The 19,233-nt window shown below is 39.2% G+C and overlaps 2 protein-coding genes across 2 annotated transcripts; both read right to left on the bottom strand.

The window, feature by feature from the left end:
- Positions 1–12,862: 12,862 nt before the first annotated feature.
- Positions 12,863–13,837, bottom strand: L3040_006298 (uncharacterized protein; the record flags this gene model as incomplete). The annotated part of the gene is made up of 4 exons (XM_007293092.1): positions 12,863–13,039; positions 13,123–13,293; positions 13,387–13,655; positions 13,726–13,837. 4 exons carry the CDS (start codon positions 13,835–13,837, stop codon positions 12,863–12,865), a joined length of 729 nt encoding a protein of 242 aa, XP_007293154.1.
- Positions 13,838–16,064: 2,227 nt separating this feature from the next.
- Positions 16,065–18,562, bottom strand: L3040_006297 (uncharacterized protein; the record flags this gene model as incomplete). Its single annotated transcript, XM_007293091.1, has 4 exons — positions 16,065–17,326; positions 17,385–17,683; positions 17,746–18,347; positions 18,392–18,562. 4 exons carry the CDS (start codon positions 18,560–18,562, stop codon positions 16,065–16,067), a joined length of 2,334 nt encoding a protein of 777 aa, XP_007293153.1.
- Between the last annotated feature and the right edge of the window lie 671 nt (positions 18,563–19,233).

The following is a 19,233-nucleotide window of genomic DNA, read 5'->3' as shown; positions in this document are numbered from 1 at the left end:
CTTCGATAAAGCTTTAAAAGACGTGATTTTAAGCGCCGTACAAAGCGTTTTTAAATGTGCGTTTGCTTAGTATAATCCCGCACTTACGACTACCGCTTTTGTTTTTTAACTACGATCATCGATTGCTATTATTACGACGATTAAACTTTCTACCGTTTACTTTATCGATGCTATCGAATCGAGCGATTAATACGATAACGAGGTCTATTACGTAGACCGCTAATACAAAAGCAACGGAAGCAATAGAAGCCGTAGCTACAACGGTAATAGCAGTAAAGGCTTTAAAAGCTATACTAAAAGAAGATATGACAGAACTAGCAATCGAAGCTAAAGTAATCGAAGCAATTATAAAAGTAATAAAGAAAGAAGAACAACTCGTGCTAATCGCGTTAACAAACGCTGTTTTGTTTGCGACGAGTTAAATCACTTTTTTACACAATATAGTAGCGAAGAGCGTAAGAAATCTTACGATAACTAAAGACGCTAAGCTTAATATTATACGAAGGACGTAAGACTTAAAGAGTATACTTATTACTTCGTACAAGTTAAAAGAGTACAAGGCTTCGATTAGCAACTTTAAATTACTTTTGATTAACAATTAACGGCCGTAACTTAATTCTCTATTGAATTAAGAACTATTAATAGCTAACACTTGATAATAGCGTTGCTCGAAAACGCAACTTATTATACTTTTACTTTTATCGACTTATTTAAACTACCTTCGAATATCGTTCTTTTAAAGCACTTCTTATTCGACCGATACTCGGCTTATAAATTCTAAGGATTTATCTTCGATTTTAAAGCAGCCAACCTCTTTATTGCAAAAAAGCAATAAATAAAAGCTTTAAACAAGCTCTTCCTTCTTCGAATCAACCGAAAAACGGCCGACAAGAATACTATTAAGTTCGGAAGCAATATTATACGTATTACAAGCTTTATAATAGTAAATACCTTCTTTAGATCAATCGAATTCTATATTATTAATATAAAGACTTTTTTCCTTATCTTACTTGAAAATATAAATTGACTTTAAGTCTATTACAATAATCTTGATAATATACTCGTTTAAAGCAATAAGCGTATTTTAATAATACGTAAATAAAGCTATTTATTTTTTATGCTATAACTTAAAGACGCTTTTGCGAACGCGCACTTTACGAAACAAGAGCTACGCTAATTACACCGCAGATTCGGCTACTTATTTATTCTACGCTTGCAAAAGATTCTTAACCTTAGCGGTCACGATAATATCGATCTTAATATTTTAAAGAAGATCGAAAGGTTTTGCTATTAATATCAAATGCATAATACAGCTTCGAGCCGATACAAGTTCACTTTAAAAAATGATTTAAAGTTTAATTATTTTATTATTATAAACGTAATGCACTTAAACGATAGACTAGTACTATACGTCGTCGACTTAGCTACTACCTTTTAAGCTAAGCGCTTCTTAAAAGACATATCGATTATTATTACTTAAAACGCGCTTAAAGAATGCTAGATTAACAGCTACTTCGGTCCTTTCGACTTAATTATTTACGACTTAAGAATAAACTTTGCAGCAGCTAAGTTCCGCGGTCTAATTAAGATAATATCTATCGATATTAGCGAAATGCTTACAAAGGCTTATAATAGCGTAAAAAAAGTAGAAAGATATTATCAACTTTTACGACGAGCTTACGAGATCATCTCGAAAGAGATGCAAGACTTAAAAGTAACTAAAAAACAGATCTTGCAAATAGCAATCAAGGCCGTTAACGATACCGCCGAGCTAGCAAGCTTAATACTTACTTTTTTTATATTTAATACTTACTTTCGCATGACTTACTTAAATTTACTAGCCCTTTCTATTACTATTAAAGCAAAAGCTATTAAAAAAGCTATATCGGAAGTAAGAAGATTACAAGCTATAAGACAAGTAGCAAACGCTTTAAATATGCGCAACGGACCTTTTACGATTAAGACGCTAGCTTTCTTTTTGCAAAGCCAAGTAAAAGTATAAAGAGAAAAGAAAAAAGACTAGCGCGCGTAATAGACCGGCCTTTATACTTTTATTGCGATAAAAAGCCATACGTGCACGGTTTAAATTAATAACAAAGCAGTTTAATTTAGAACTACGATAATCAAGCTATATTATTAAAAAAATACTACTTAAGAAAACGAAAAGCGTTCCGAAAAAGAAAGACTATTAATAAAAAAGGCTTTACGTCGAAATAGCAAAAACAAACGACTTTTAAAGCGTTACTATACAAAAGCTAAAGAGCTAGCGCAATTCTTTATTATATTAAGTAATATTAATACCTTCTTGACTCGGAAAGAGCAAACAGACCGAGAGTTAGTTACGAAGCTACAAGCCGAAAGTATAATTACCACTTTTAGCGAGATTTTCGAAGACTTATAACAGCGTAAGATCGAAAGCTTGATTGCACAAAGCGTATTTAAATTCATCTTATACGACCTTATAAAGCACGCAAAAGAGCGTATTTTTAGCTTTCGTCTTGTTAACGAGCTTAAAAGCAAAGAAATAACAACTTTATTCGAAAAGTCACGACTCGTTATACAAGCTTTCGCCGACGAAAAGAAAAAAGTAATTCTTACTTAATCTTTCGCTATATAACGCTCGAGCTAACGCTTTATTATTACACTAGCGCCAGCACTCTTACTGCTAAGGATTTCCTTTTACTTTCGTGATATTACGTAAGCTTATACTTAAAGTGATCACTTATTAAATAAGCTTATTCTAGCACGCTTATCGAAAAAGATAATAAAGTTTTACTTCGAAAGAACAATTATAAAAATCCGAAAAGCGCTATATAAGATTCTTAAAGCAAGCACTTTTTAGTAATCAACGTATTATACTTATTATAAAAAAAAGCTATCTACGATCACTTCGACTTACGACTTTTGCTTTTTGATTTGTATTAAAAAAAGCATATTTAAGCTCGTAAAGATGCAAGTAAACGACACTTATTACTTCGCCGACGATCGATTCGCAGCTAAAAAGAGGTTAGAACTTAAGAAGGCCGGCTTAAAAGCTAAAGATAAAACTAAGCTAACTTATATTATCGATATTAAGTTTAATAATTGCATTTTAAAGCTATAGAAAGACGATACTATGCTCTTTATATAAAAACAGCAAAGCTAAAAGCTCGCTTTCGTCTTCGATAAACTGAACTATAAGCAAGAGTACTTCGAGCAGCGCGCACGCAAAGCATATATTGCTTCCATTTACCAACTTGAAGCTTTATTTGCTTTTTTAGTAGCAGCTTAGCACAAAGACTCCGATAAAAACGAAGTGGCAGCCCTTAATAAGTGCCTTTAATAAATGATTAGCAATTAAAGCAAAAAGCTAAAATACGTCTTTATCGACCTTCGCTTAGTTAAGCTTTTTGTATTCGTAAATAGCTCTTTTGCAAACAATAAAGATCTATCTAGCTAATTAAAATACGTGATTATTTTAAAAAACGAAACGCGTACGATCGAAGAGACTTTCAAAGTCATAAGCAACGTAGTGCATTACAGCTCTACGAAAAGTAAAAGAGTTATTAAGAGTGTTTTAGCTTTAAAAATCCTCGGAATAATAGCTAGAGTAGATATTGCAATTGCTTTAAATACTACTTTAAATCAAATCACCGAACAGCTCTCGTTACTAAAGATATTAATAATAATAGCTACCGACTCTTATTCACTCTACGAGTGTTTAATAAAGCTCGGCACAACTAAAGAAAAGAAGCTTATGATCGATGTAATAGCTTTACGATAATCTTACGAACGCAAAGAGATCGCCGAAATACGCTAGATTAACGAGAAAAGCAATCCAGCTAACTATATGACCAAAGCAAATTTAAACAAAGCTTTAAAGAGCTTCGTCGATTGCAATACGCTAAAAGTGCGTATTAAGAGATAAGTGGATCGAGAATAATAAAAGAGGTTAAGATAAAGAAGTTCGGTAGAACTTCGAGACGTAAAAATTTGTATAAGTATAATTAAAGCGTTCTTTATAATAAGTAAAGAACTGCTAGTGTCGGAGTATACCAGCTATGCAACGGACAAGAATAAAAAAAACGACGGATAAGAATAGAAGGGACGATGAAGGTAGTAGTGGACTTGGCACGTAAAGGCGGCACGTGCGCCCGCGGTCCCCTTAAAGGACCGCCACTACCAGTATAGCAATACTAGACATCTACAACACAACCAACCCAAAGCGATAGTACTATCAAACACCTGTGTACCAACACTTAAAGACTCGCTAGCTTTATAATATTTCGACTTTATAAGTATACTCGATAAATTAAAGCTTACGCTACTCGGTAAAGAACCGTGTATTTTTACGAATTTAAATAAGACGGTCTTTATAGCGTTTTACGTAAACGATATTTAAGTTATATATTATCATTTTAATCTTTTTAAAGCGTAAGAGATCATTAACGGTCTTAATAAAGCGTATAAGATCGAAGCGATAAAAGATATTAAATAGTTTCTTAATATAAAAGTCGCTCGAGACCGTTAACGAAGAACGCTAACGCTTATACACGACGTTTATATTGAAAAAATAACTAAGAAATTCGAACTTACGGACGGACGCTGCTTAGCAATTCTATTATTGTTTTATAACTTAATTAAAAATAAAAAGATAGCTTCGCGGAAGCAAGTGAAAGAGTATTAAAAGAAAGTTAAATCCGTGCTATATATAGCGATTATGCTACGCTTAAATGTAACTTTTGCAGCTTTTTAAATCTTTTATTTTAGCATTAATTTAAGCGCGAAGCATTTTCGAGCTATAAACTAATATTTACGATATTTATTTAGCTCGCGCTTTAAAAGTATTCAATAAAGTTAATTTAGCAAGTCGAAGCTAGTAATAGCTTTTAACGCTTTTTACGCCGATAACGAAAAGATAAAGCGATCTTTTTAAAGATATATTATATTTTTATTCGAAAGTGCGATCTTTTAAAAAGCTTTAAAGCAAGATACAATTATTATATCATCTATTAAAGCGGAGCTTCTTGGCATAGCCCTTATAATAAAAGAGATCATGGCGCTTTAACGGTTTTTTAAAGAGTTGCACCTTCGTTTTGCGGCGCTTTAAATAGTTTATTATAATAATTAACAAACTATTAAGCTTATAGCTGATAAAAAGGAGCGTATCTTTATTAAGCTTCGCTACGTCGATATTCACAATATGTGGCTGCGCTAAGAGCACTTCAAAAAGAGCTTTTAAGTTTAATATCTTTTTACTAATAAGATATACGTTAACGGTCTTATAAAGAACTTGATTCGATAGAAGTTTAAAAGCTTTATTAAGCTTTTGAATTTATAAAACGCTCGCGCGTTCGTCGAGAAGCTTTAATAGCACGCATATGCTGTTTACTTATTACATCTTATTTTTTTTTTTATACGTAATTTAAAAGAAAACATTTATTTAGCAATTATAGCCGTTATTCTATCTTATCTTATACGCTTTTACCTTTCGCTTTTTATAATAAAAGATCAACTAAAGCTCTTAGCAATCTCTTTACTTTAGCTCGGCGCTTCGTAAGAGTTATAACAACGGCGAGCGCCGCCGCGAAAGCGGCAAGCGCAATAACTAGCGCAAAAGGAGCGACGACGACGAGAGCGACGGGAGCTGCGAGGGCGACGAGAGCAATAAAGGCGGCTAGCGCAAGCGCAAAGGCTGCTACAGCAGCAGATTAAAGCTTTTGCATAAAGTCCGAAAAAAAGTTCTAATTAAAAAGAGCTGCTTGAATTAGATTATTTCAAAAGTTAAAGAGTTTAATTTACGAAAAGGTAATATGCTCGAAGCGTTCCGCGTCACCGGACTACGGTTCGCTGCTACAAAACTATTCAATTTAACAAAAGCTATATTTAAATTAAAAGTTTTAAAAGCAAAAGCAAAACTTGCAAAGCTACCGAGATTATTTTTAAAACTTTTACTTTTATTCGCTAGACCGCTCGGACTATTAGCAACACTTCTTAAAAAGGCAGCATCTAAGGCGAGCTATTATCGCATAGCATTTCGAAGATTCCGGCGAACTTTTTGTATAGCATTATTATCTTTAGCGCTTACGAAGTTTTCGAAAGCGATATTAGCAGCGATAAAAGCAGCGGTGCAATTGCTATAGCTACTTTTAGCATACCGGAGATAGCGAATAGCGCTCGTATCGCAATTATAATAGTCTTTATTAGATCCCGATATGATCTTATTATTGATGTATTTAATGCACTTTAAAGCTTTAACGGTCGTTAGCATAAGCAAGCGCTTAATAAAAGGGTTTAAAAGAAAGGGCGAAGCTTCGGGGGTAAGAGTGCGAGGTATAGCCGCCGCAGCCGCCGTAGCTGCAGTAGCAGCAATAGCTAAGGCGGACAAAGGATTCTCTTAATAAGTCAGCATAGAAATATTAATTTATTAAAAGCATTACTTACTCTTAGACGGCCTCGGCCGCGCTTAACGATTTTATTAGACTGAGTTACTTGCTTAAAAGACATTGTATAAATAGATAAAAGTTGAGTGTTTGTTATAATAAAAAAGAACGCGCTCTTACTTATATAGTAACGCGATAAGAACGGCGCTAAAGACTTCCGCTACGTAATAAGACCGACTTAAAAAGGAATTGCATTTTTAATTGACACTTAATCAATAATAACAACCGCTATTTATTTATTTAAATTGCGATGATAATCTCTTTTGTTTATATCGAGTTTAAAAAGCTTAGTTATTTATTTTTTTTCTTTTTTGTTTGCTTGCAGCTTAGCAGTTACGCTGCTAACTTAAAGGGTGTGTTATACGGAACAAGCATGGTTCTACTTAAGCTACATATAACATGTCATGTGACCTCGCTTAATAGCGCCTTTAGCACACTAAAGCTTTTAAGTATATGTACATAGATCTTAACGAGCTTCTTAAATAAAATATACTAAGCTTTATTTAATTTACAGAATCTCTTCTTAATCTTAGTGCTAGTAAGCACTATACTTTTTATTGTATTTATCTTTAATTATTAATAATTATTTGCTTCCGTCGAAACCGTTAAAAAAGTCGAATAGATTTTAAGCGATCTTGTAGAATAGCTTGGCTGCTTTATTATCTGACGTGCGGCGAGATATAACTTATTAAGCGTGCGTAATAGCATATGCTTTATATTCAACCTTAATAATTCTTTTGAGTCTTACTTTTTTAGCGTTATAAACTAACGCTTCGAGCGCTTTTTTGCTTAGATGACTTGTCCGTAAATACTAAAATATCGATAAATCCTTTTTTAAAGCTCGGAAGACACTATTCTTTTAAAATTTATAGCGTGTTTATAAGCGCTTTTAAGTTATAAAAAACATTATTAAGCAAAAAGAGCTACGAATCAATTAAGGCAAAGAATAATTGAATAGCTTATATTTAAAAAACGTAAAGTTAAACTTCTTTTTTAACTTTTTTAATACGACGCTTTCTTTAACCTTTTCGTAGCGGAGAGTTGCGTTATATCTCGAGTATTATACGCTAGCCTTGCTTAAAAGAGCTTTCGAGATGATATTAATATTAAACCTTTTAACGATAGCGACGTTTTTTAACTTTAAATCCTCCGTCTTAGCTTTATTTAATCTGTTTAAAGCTCTTTTAAAGATTCTAATACTTCGCTCGACGATTAAAAAACTATTCGTTTTAGCTTCGATGAAGTCGATTAAGCGAAAGCGTTGAATTGACCTTAGCTTTAAAAGATTCTTATCGTTGATAAAATAAATAGCGCTGCAATTATCGAAAAGAATGCTATTAGATAGCTAATGCTTATTATTAGCCGTGCTATAAAGACCGTTAAAGATAAGCTTATCGAGCGTATTAAAGAGCTTAAGATCGATAATAACTGTTAATACTTTTTTAAAGTATTTTAATTTATCGCTATCATTCGATTGCTTTTCTTTGCCTTTTAAGACTATCTTATCGACTTAAATTTATGCTTAACTTTTTTTCGTAATCTCTTTTCGAAGCGCTTTAAACTTAAGCTCTTAAAGCTTTTTCTTTATAACGACGATATTATCTCGATTCGGCTTTGCGAATCTATTTTTATTAAGATCGTTAAAGTAGTAGCGAAAGATCTTGCACTTGATTGCATTTTAATAATGTATTCTTTCTTTAAGACACGAGCATTTAAAACCTTTAACAAGTCTTTTAAAGCTATCGGAGCGTTTACCAGACTGCTTAAAAGCAATATCGTTAGCCTTATCACTTTCGAAAGTGCTGCGAGTAGTTTAATCTTCGAAAGTAGCGAATACGTTAAAAAAGTTAGAATTCGGATTGCTAGTCTTCTCGTTAACTTAGCTTTCGTATTAGTTAAAATAATCGTAGAAAGTGCGCTTTTAAAGCAATAATAGCTCGTCGTTTCGAATGACTTTTGCGAGCTTTAGCGACGCTTAAGTTAATAACTATTTTTCGTTAATAGCTTTTAAAAATGCTTTTATCGCGAGTGTACTCGTCGTTTCGTAAAGCTCGTTTATTTTCGCTAACTTATAGATAGCTCGATGTTTTTTGATCTAGACCGCTAAAGAGACGCTCTTTTGCTTAGCTACTTGCAAGGATTTATTATAATCTCGTGCTATCGATAGCTTAAAGCTCGAGTCGGATAAACGGCATATTTCTTAAAGCTTTTTTATTAAAAATTGAATAAAAGTATTGTCTTTCTTTATAGCCGTTAAGATCGCTTCCTCGAGAATAAAGCTTTTAATCGTCTTTTTAATCTAGTTTATAATTTGATTGCTCTTATTACTTAAGATTTTTTAATTGTTTATAACGAAGTTGTATTCTTTTATATTGTCGTTATACGCCTTTCGGACGTCTTCGAACTCAGCTTCTTTTAGTTATAAAAGTTGTTGCACAGTATGGTCCTTGCCTCACGTGCTCCTCACGTGGCCTAGCACGTGCTCCCTTGCACGTGCTTGCCAAGCTCCTTAAAGGCCACGTACTACACATATACATATCTACAGTTGCTCCCGTGCTCCCTTGAATAAACCAGACATTTTTATCGCTATCTCTTAGACCTTTGATCTGCTCTATCTACTTAAGTATACGCTTTTTGTTACTATAGTTAAAAGCCACACGCTTCTACGAGCTCCTTTTTAATTATCGTTAATACAATACAAACTGCTTCGGTGGTTGCAAGATCTATTATCGTCTTCTTTCTTTTCGATTAATAGAAGTTGTTCTCTCTTTTAACGCTCGGAGCGTTTAATAAGAGCTTTTCAAACCTTATTTTACTTTATTTACACTCCACTTCGAGCTATTACGATATATCACTTTAAAGCGCTTAACACTTTACGGACCGAGCGTTATAAGTCGATTAGTTTATCGACTATAAAGCCGTTGCGATAATGAAAAGCGTTTAAAAGCTTGCAGACCTTTATTCGAAAGAAACTTAGCCTTATATCTTTTCTTTAAAACCGCTAGCACTATTTACGATTAACGACTTGATCGTTAAAAAGAACGAGCGGAAAGATAATCTTATAAAAGAGTAGAAAGAGGCGCTTTTAGCTACTCGTAAAGACCGCTTAATGCTAAAGGGTGCGAGTTTTTAAGACGTTAAAAAAGAGTTTGCATATCGATCGAAAGAGTACTTTAAGAAAAAGGCGCGCTAGAGCGCTTTAAACTTTAAATACTAGTATATGCTAGAGTAAGTGAATCAGACGGTCTTAAAAGAGCTGTTACAGCTTTATAAGACTCGTCTGATTAAAGAAAAGGAGTTTTCATTTTAAACGCTAATAAAGTCTCTACGAGACTAGTACGCGAAGGACGACGAATCGACGAAAGAGCATGTGCGAGACGAATACCGTCGAATTCTCAACGAAAGAGCTACGAGGACTATTAAACTTCAGCAATAAATTCGAAATTAAGAGCTCGTGCACTTTAAAGCTATCGCTTTAAAACCCGAATTGCAAGACGTTATCGGTTCTCTTGCTATAAAAGATTTCTTAAGAGTAATTGCTTAAAAGTTGGACCTTGCTTAAAAGAGTCGCTACTTAAGTCTTATGGTCGACGCTATTAGTATAAGAGAAACTTCTAAGTTAAAAAGCTTAAGAGACTACGCAAAGATGTTTAAAAGGCATTTATAGCAAAAAGGAGCTCGTAAAAGTGTATTCGCTACACTCGGCGAGCTTTCGAAAAGAAAGGTTTGCCTTTACATACGTACTCACTCTTAGCAGCCTTCTTCTTGCGACCTATTAAGGCTTGCTTCTACTAGTCAAAACCCGAAGAATCTCATAGTGTCGGAGCAGAAGCTTTAAGCTATTAAAAAGCGATTCTCTATGCTTAGCTACGAAAAGCTGAAGGCGAGCTTAAAGCTCTTATAGAAGGATAGAGGTTTTATTAGCGAGGGCAGGTCCAAATACCTTGGAAGTGTAGCTGCTTAGGAAAGGCTACTTAAGAGCAGGTCTATAAGGGATTAGAGCCGCTCGCGCACGCCGGAAGAGTAGATTGGGCCGTAGCTTAGCGCTGCTAGAGGCTTATTGAAGCTTGGAAACCGTGTTTGGAGCTTGCGAAGGGGAGGTGTAGTATAAGGAATTTGGGACGCCTGCCTCAACTACAAGTTCTTTTATTTGAGTCGCTCTTAAGGGGTAGAGGTTTAAGTTAGCGAGTCTTTGCGACGGCAAGCGGACCCACCTTGCACCTTGCCTTAAAGACTATTGGCTGTTGCTACTTTAAGGAGGCTCGTTGCAGCTTACTAGCGCTAGCGTGCTCTTATTTCGTCTACCTTTTGTTTGAGAGCTTTTAAGCTCCGTTTATCTTTTAGCTAGATTTTCCTTAGGTTTTTTCTTTTGTTTTTTCCTTCTTTCTTTAAGCGAGCCCTTTGTCAGTTGAGCAGTCGCTTCGCAACTGGAGGGTGTGTTGCACAGTATGGTCCTTGCCTTACGTGCTCCTCACGTGGCCTAGCACGTGCTCCCTTGCACGTGCCTGCCAAGCTCTTTAAAGGCCACGTACCACACATGTACATATCTACAATTGCTCCCGTGCTCCCTTGAATAGACCAGACACTTCTATCGCCATCTCTTAGACCCTTGATCTGCTCCACCTACCTAGGTATACGCCCTCTGTCACCATAAAAGTCTATTAAGATCGTTTGCAAGAGCTTTTAAATGTAGTTCTTCTTAAGCCTTTTATTAGCGGTCTTAGTTTTAAAACTATTCGTTGTTAAGCTTCGTTACTATCTTTATAGTAGACTTCGTTTTTAATTTGATCTGCTCGATAGAAAGAGCAGGTTCTTTTACGCTAATACGAAGAGCTGCGTATTGTTCTATGTTAAGGCGCTTAATAAGGTATTTATAGTTCGTAATCCATTTTAAAAAGTCGCTACGACTTATAAAGTTCGTTTTGTTAATCAAGAGAACTTCTTTTACTTTGTCGTTTATTGTTATAGCAATTGATTTTGTGACTAGAGCTTTTGAAAATTGATTAGAGTTCTTAAGAGTAGTAAGTGTTGATTGTAAAGAATGAATATAATTGAAAAAGACAGATTGCAAAAATAAAAATTATAGCAAGGTAGCGTTAAAGTGATTTGCAGAATCCGCTCTCGATTAATTCGAAGGTTATTAAAGATTAATTGAATAGCTCGTAAGTGCGAATGTGGCTTTTAATTGTAATGCTAACTAGCACTAAGATCAAGAAGAGATTCTATAGATTAAATAAAGCTTAGTATATTCTATTTAAGAAGCTCGTTAAGATCTATATACATGTACTTAAGAGCTTTAGTGTGCTAAGGGCGCTACTAAGCGAGGTCACATGACATGTCACATGTAGCTTGGGTGGAACCATGCCTGTTCCGCACAACAATTATCGTAAGCGAAAGCGAGCTGATTTAAAAAAGTATTATAATCTTAATTGCCGAAGTCTTAAGCTAAAGCTAATTAAGTCAGAACTATTGCTTAAGGACCGGGTTCTATATTAAAGTAAACGTAATAGAATTGCGCAATAAGTCCGCTAAGAGCTTTACCGTCGACGAAAAGCTTAGCTTTAATTAAAAGAAGCTAAGTATCTTATCGCTAAACCGTATCGTTAAACTTATCGAGATCCGAAAGGACGCATTTGCGCTAGCGAAAAGCTATTCGTAATTGCTTTACGAGAGACTTTAATTAAGCGATTCTCGTAAAGGAAGAAGGGCCGTCGTCTTCGTAAAAGGATATAATAGAATAAAAAAGGCGTTTAAATGTCGGAAACGCTAAGAAAAAGAGTAGGGAAGAGAGTTCGTCTTGCAACCGAAGTGCAAAAAATTAAAGAAAGGAGCTCTTTTAAGTCGGAAGAGCTGAGGAAAAAGTGAGGTCGTAAAAAGGAACAATAATCTATAAGCAATAAAAAAGACCGTAAAGCACTTAACAAGTAACTCACTCCGTTCTTAACAATAATCAATAAGCCGTAATCTGTAACAATAAGCAATAACAATAAGTTGTAATACGACGACTTAATCGAAGGACTTTGTATAATATGACGAACTGATGAATTCTGACCTTAGAATACAAAGTAAGGAAAGGAAATAGGAAGCTCAGGGAGCTCAAGAAGGTCTATATACATAGCCACTGTGGCCACAAGCGCTAGGCCTGGATAGGTGATCAGCTGATGCAAGTAACAAGGCAGGCTGTCACAGGTGTGTTGTTAAGTAAAGTGTAAAGTGAGAGCGTGGTCCGTGTACAGTACACGGACACCTTATCTTTGGCACGCTCTTACTACAACCTCGCCCTTAATTCTTAGTCTTAGATAATAAAAAGTCAATCAATCACACTTATCAGAAGCTTCTTCGTGACTGCACTATCATCATCCAGATTGATACCAGTAATAAATAATAATACTAATGACTGGTACGAAAGATTCATGTAACATTGATTAACCATAGTGTATTCAAGCTGGGATTCCATTCGCCAGCTGAAAGGACAACGTCGCATTAGGGCGCGTAATCGAAGCGAGATCGGGGTACTTGGCCACCAGCAGATCGCTCACCAGCCGTCCAAAGACAATCGTCCCCCACGGATTCAGATGCGTCTTATCGCTGGCGGCCATGTTGTATACTTGGGCGGCCTAAATAAGAGGTCAGCATCTTCGTATCCGCTTCAACATGATCCTGCGCTACAGAGAAACAAGATTTGAGCTTCGGGATCTACCTCATTTCCAATGGCATTAACATAAGTGGTCGAGGCCAAATTCAGATCAATCATCCGCGTCCTGTCGCCCAGGGCTGCTGCCGCGGCACGAACGACGTTGGCTTCGTCAGCGAGGTTCTCAATGACCTTGCCTCCAGAAAAGGCGCGTCGAGTGAGCGGCGTGATCAGTATCTGGAATGTGTAAGTATAAAGCAGAATGCAAAATGCAGAATGCAGAATGGCTATTTTGGTCGGTCAAATGAAAATGAACAGCTGCGAACGTACAGGCGTCGCCCCCGCTGTCGTGATTTCATCGACGAACTTGTACACCGTTCCGTTGAATGCGGCCTTGTACTCCGGGACCTTCTGGTCGTTGTGGCCAAACTGGAAGGTCACAAACACCGATGCAGTGGATTTGTACTCTGCGATCTGGCGGAGGATCTGGCTGAAGTTGGAGCCCTGCAGGTATGTGGTCGAGATGGCACCGCTTGCGCCGTAGTTGAAGCCGAATGCCGCTGGCTCGAGCGTGTAGTTTAGAAATCCATCACCCCATCCTGTATATCTCATCTCAAATCAGATCAGAGCAGAATCCGCCTTACGGGCAGCAGAAGAGACATTACGTACCGCCTGGTTCATGGGTGGTCGAGTCTCCGGCGAGAAGGAAGACTGAGTCGGCAAGGACAATCGAGGCCAATGCCAGCACTTGAACGAATATATCTGGGATTGAGAGATGCATGATGAACAGATCCCGAAAGGTTTACAAATCTGGGGGGAGAGGGCAGTAATAGAAGGGATGTCTTCTATCTTTTACTTTCCCGCGAGTATCAGGATACCCACCAAGCGTCATTGATCCGGCACTGAGAATATGCGCGCCATTCATTTCTACGGAACAACAGTCCATTGATGGAATAATGCGGTGGCGAAAGCTAAACATGGTAGTATGTAGATATATATATATATATATATATATATATATATTACGTTAAAGGCAGGTAAGGGGTTATTTAAACCGTCAGCTGATTATCCGATGACGGTCTTTTAAAAGACGGTTTCAAGAGCTTAGTATAATTAGTGGATCACCTTAAGCCGATACTTAAGATTGAATAGAATTTGAAAACAAACGATTTAATTTATGATTAAACTGTCTTTTATAAGAGCTCGTCTTTTCGTTAAAACATTATTACTAAAATAAAATCGTTTTGATCGATGAATTAGTCGTTTATAAAAGTCGGTCTTTTTACGAAAAGATTGTTTCCGAGCGTTGTAAGACTATTTTAAGACCGTCTTATGGCCGTCCCAAGGCCGTCGACGAACTCAAAACCGTTTCGAAAACGTAAATTAATAAGCAAATAATTTTTCTATTACTTGCCAGTCTACCTTTTACTACTTACACCCCCTTACGTATTACACCACCCTTCATACTATAGTCGAAGGAAGCGCAATCGCGCGGATAAACTTTTACTGAATCGATCGATTCCGATTATAAAAAATTTAAGTCGTTAATATATAAGCCGTAGCAGCGATACCGAGAAGTATCTTAGCATCGAATTTATTAAATTATTATTAAAACAATTCCATTTGAGAAATGATTTTTATTTACAACTATATCTTCTTTAAAATAGCTATCGAATTATTTCAATTTTTTAACACGAGCTTATTAGTAAGCCTGTTTCAAAAATATAGACGAGGATAGCCACGGGACGGCTATGAAACGGTCTCTTTCAACGGGACGGTCTTCTCGGTAAGGTATAAGCGGTCCAATGGCCGTCTCTTATAAAAAAGGGTCAGAGACTACCTTCTAAGGTACTTTAAAGGCAGGTAGGGGGTCATTTGAGCGGTCCTCTGACCCTCTTTTATAAAAGACGATTATTAGACCGTTTAAAATCAGTACTAGTTACAAATCAAGAATAGTTCACCTTTTTGATCGTCCCTGAGCTTAAGACCGTCTTACGGCCGTCTTATGGCCGTCCCCGTCTATATTTTTAAAACAAGCTTATTAATAAGCTCGTTTAAAAAATTGAAATAGTTCGATAATAATTTTAAAGAAAATATAATTATAAATAAAAATCGTTTTTTAAATAAAATCGTTTTAAGAATAATTTAATAAATTCGATGCTAAGATATTTCTCGGTATCGCTGCTACGGCTTATATATTAACGCTTTAAATTTTTTTTAATCAGAATCGATCGATTGAGCAAAAGTTCACCCGCGCACGTTGTGCTTTGTATCACTTGCTAAGAGGGAGGGGAGGGGGGGTAATAGAGGGTAGACTGCTATGCAATTGAAAGAAAATACAAATTATTTGCTTATTAATTTACGTTTTCGAGGACGGTTTCAAGTTCGAGGACGGCCTTGGGACGGCCTTAGGACGGCTATAGGACGGTTTTAAAACGGTCTTTTCATAAAAAGACCGACTTTTATAAACGATTATTTAATCGATTAAAACCGTTTTATTTTAGTAATAATCTTTTTACGAAAAGACGAGCTCTTATAAAAAACGATTCAATCGATTGAAATAGTTTTATTTTAGCTACGATTTAAATATTTTAAATCGTTTATTTTCAGATTCTATTCAATTTTAAGTATCGGCTTAGGATGATCTACTAGCTATGCCAACCTCTTAGAATCGTCTTCTAAAGAGACCGTCATCGGATTGTCAGCTGACGGTTTAAATAACCCCCTACCTGCCTTTAAGGTATGCACGAAATTGCATGTGGTCGGGGGAATTCAAGGCGAGGAGAATGAATTGTACAGTAATAAGTATCTTGGCGATTGGCTCGCTTACACATAACCTGACCGAAAGGAGACAAGACTCGGGGAGGGATTACGCTGTCACGGGAGCACTCACGTGGACTGCATTGTCGAAATATATTCCCGGATTGTAGTTTATCAAATAGCATTTGTCTATCTCTGATGGGATTTATACCCAAAAACTCTGATTGAATTTGCCAGAACCCGAATCCTCATCTCCCCGCGTGATGTGAGACGGTGCTCCTCCCGTTCCGCGTGACATGCCACGCCCCGGTCAGAAATCGCGGATTCTTTAACTGCCCGTCGTCCCCAACCTCCAACACGCCGACCTCTTCTCCCTCGGAATCGACAATGCTCGCCGTGGTCCCGGGCTCGGTCTGATACAGGCAGACTTCCACGCCCTGCGCGTAATCATAGACCGTTCTCGCCTCGTGCCACTTCCCCAGAACCAGGATCGTGTTTTCTCGGACATACAGAGGGAGCGTGTCGAACTGGTGCTGCTCTCGAAACCATCCCGGTCCGACCGTGGTCTGGTTGGTGAAGAAGCTCGTCCACTGTCCTCTCGGGAGGTAGAACTCCACCTCCCCAGACTCTTCGAAGACGGGGGCAACCAGCAGGCCATCGCCAAACATGAATTGCCGGTCCAGATACCAAGAGGTCGGATCCTCGGGGAACTCCAGACACATCGCCCGGAGAGACAGCGGCAGGCCCAGGTCAACCGCCTTCTGGGCTTGCGCAGAGATGTAGGGCATCAGGCGGCCTTTCAGTGCGGTCCATCTCGACAGCGTGGCGGAACAGCCTTGCTCGCTGGAATCATCGCCATCGACCGTCCAGGGCACGCGGAACGAGTTGCTTCCGTGCAGACGGCTGTGCGAGCAGAGGAGTCCAAAGGCAACCCAGCGCTTGTAGATCCACGGCGGTGGGGAGCCCTCGAACCCGCCGATATCCACGGACCAGAAGGAGAAGCCGCAGAGACCGAGGGAGAGGCCTCCGCGCACCGACTCGGCCATCGCTTCGGCCGTGGATTCGCAGTCGCCGCCCCACTGGAGGGGAAACCGCTGCGTCCCGGCCGTCGCGGTCCGCGCGAACAGGACGGCCTCGTTCTCGCCGAACCGATCCTGGATGGCTTCGTAGACCACCTTGTTGTACAGGAAGGCGTAGTAATTGTGCATCTTCCCCGGGTCCAGCGACGCATCAAACCACTCCACGTCGAGCGTCGGGATCCGCTCTCCAAAGTCCGTCTTGATGGCGTCGACTCCCTTGTCAAAGAGCCTCTCGAGGCAGCTCACATACCAATCGCATGCGGCGGGGTTGGTAAAGTCCACGATGCCCATTCCCGTCTGCCAGAGATCCCACTGGAAGATGTCCCCGTTCTTGCGGCGGAGGAGGTAGCCTTTGCTCGCGGCGTGTTTGAAGACCGGGGAGGCTTGGCCCAGGTACGGATTGACCCAGACGCAGACTTTCTTCACGAGCCCTACATAGATAGTTGTTCAACAAAAACACTCCATCGTTCTTTCGCGGAACCAACGTACCGGAAGCTTTGAGACGTGCAATCTGCGCCTTTGGATCGGGGAACATCTCCGAGTCGAAGACGAAATCACACCAGTGGAATGCTCGCAGCCAGAAACAGTCAAAGTGGAAGACTTCCACCGGGATATCTCTCGCCCTCATGCCCTCCAGGAAGGAGTTCACCGTCTCCTCGTCGTAGTCGGTCGTAAAACTGGTGCTCAACCACAGCCCGTAACTCCAACTCGGCACCTTGCCGGGCTTCCCAGTGAGGACCGAGTATTTCTGCAGCACCTCCTTCGGTGTCGGCCCGTGGATGATGTACCTGATTCCATCAACGAAGTCTCTTCAAACATCAGACATGGCGGTAACATCCGCGTTACTCACCATTTCAATCGCTGTCCCTCGACACTCGTCTGAACCCGGCAACACCTCTCACTGCCGACCTCCAATTCAACCCTGTCCGGCGTGTCGATGAAGATTCCATATCCGCGCGAGCTCAACCAGAATGGGAGATTCTTGTACGCCTGGTCACTCGACGTGCCCCCGTCCGCGTTCCACAGGGCGATTGCCTGCCCGACTTTATTGAAAGCGCCAAACCTCTCTCCAAGTCCATGGACCGTCTCGCCGACCGACAGGGTGGACTGAGTAAAGATGTAATGCCGAATCCGGGCCATGTCCCCCGTCTGCAGATCGTTTCCGGGCGGCGGGCTGTATGCAAAGCCCACGCTCCGATTCAATAGCGAGGTCAATTCCTTGGACCCGTCCGTCGCGTGGAATCGGATATCAAACTCGTGGCTGCGAGTCTTGACCGTCGCAGATAGTGAGCCAGACTTGAGCGTGGTTGAAGACGCCGTCTTTGAGATCCCGGCATCGCTGTCTTTGGGCTTTCCAGCTGGATAGAGATCGAAATGGGGTCCTGGATTGAGAGCCCCGAGCCAGTGGGTAGTTTCGACTGAGATGACCCCATCGAAGGGGGCTCTGATGTCCTTTCTCGAATTAGAGTGGAGCGGGAAGAGAGAGGGCGCCTTACGACAGTGAGCGTTGGGAGGTTCAGCGAGTCTGCTCGCTGGAGAACCTTCCTCGTTGGACAGAGAAGACTTAGGGCATTGCCTGCTGGGTGCTCCTGGATAGAGTGGACCTCCTCGGCGTAGATGGGCTTCTTGTCCTCGGCCACCAGCCACATCCCATCGCGGAACCTCATGGTTTGCTAGGCGATTCTAAGAATTATCTTGCTAGAGACCTGTCTGTATTATTTAGCTCTATCTAATAGAGAGAAAAACCTTAGAGAACGAAGCGAGCAGCGTGTTTGTATCCCGACAGTTCAAACATACATCGATTTAAAGGGCATATTATATATCCTTTGTTGAGCGATAACGGTGATCGTCCATTGGATATCTTGAAAGGGCAATATATGTATATCCTCGTATAATATAAGAGGTGGGAAGGGTGGCATGATATGGTGGGCGATGCGGGATACTCGTGCTGCAGGTCCCCGTCTGCATAGACCGAATCGAGTTTTCAGAAAAAAAATATAAATAATGAATTGAGTCAATTTATCTCACTCAGAAGACGATTGGTATTTCCGATCTGTTTGTCCTTATCTCAATAAGCATGCTTTAAGATAAATTAACTATCTGCTCTAAGATATCGATCTATCGATATCGGAAAACAATACAATTATAAAGAGAATTGTAGATTGAGCATTAATCGAGATACAAGTAGCGCGATAGTTTAGTTTACTCAAGTTGGCAGCAGGCCAGGGCAGGCCGCAAGAAACCTATCTGATTGCCCTCATCATATTTTTCATTGGACCGCCTAATAAATTACGACGGGAACCGGCGGCCTGGAGAAATGAGATCCGGGGCAAATGGA

This window comes from Drepanopeziza brunnea, assembly GCF_022702325.1.
Source record: "Drepanopeziza brunnea f. sp. 'multigermtubi' strain 214-2 chromosome Unknown ctg10, whole genome shotgun sequence".
NCBI classification, from domain to species: Eukaryota; Fungi; Ascomycota; class Leotiomycetes; order Helotiales; family Drepanopezizaceae; genus Drepanopeziza; species Drepanopeziza brunnea.
The sequence above is the reverse complement of the archived record's forward strand: the minus strand, read 5'-3'. Positions and strand labels throughout refer to the sequence as shown.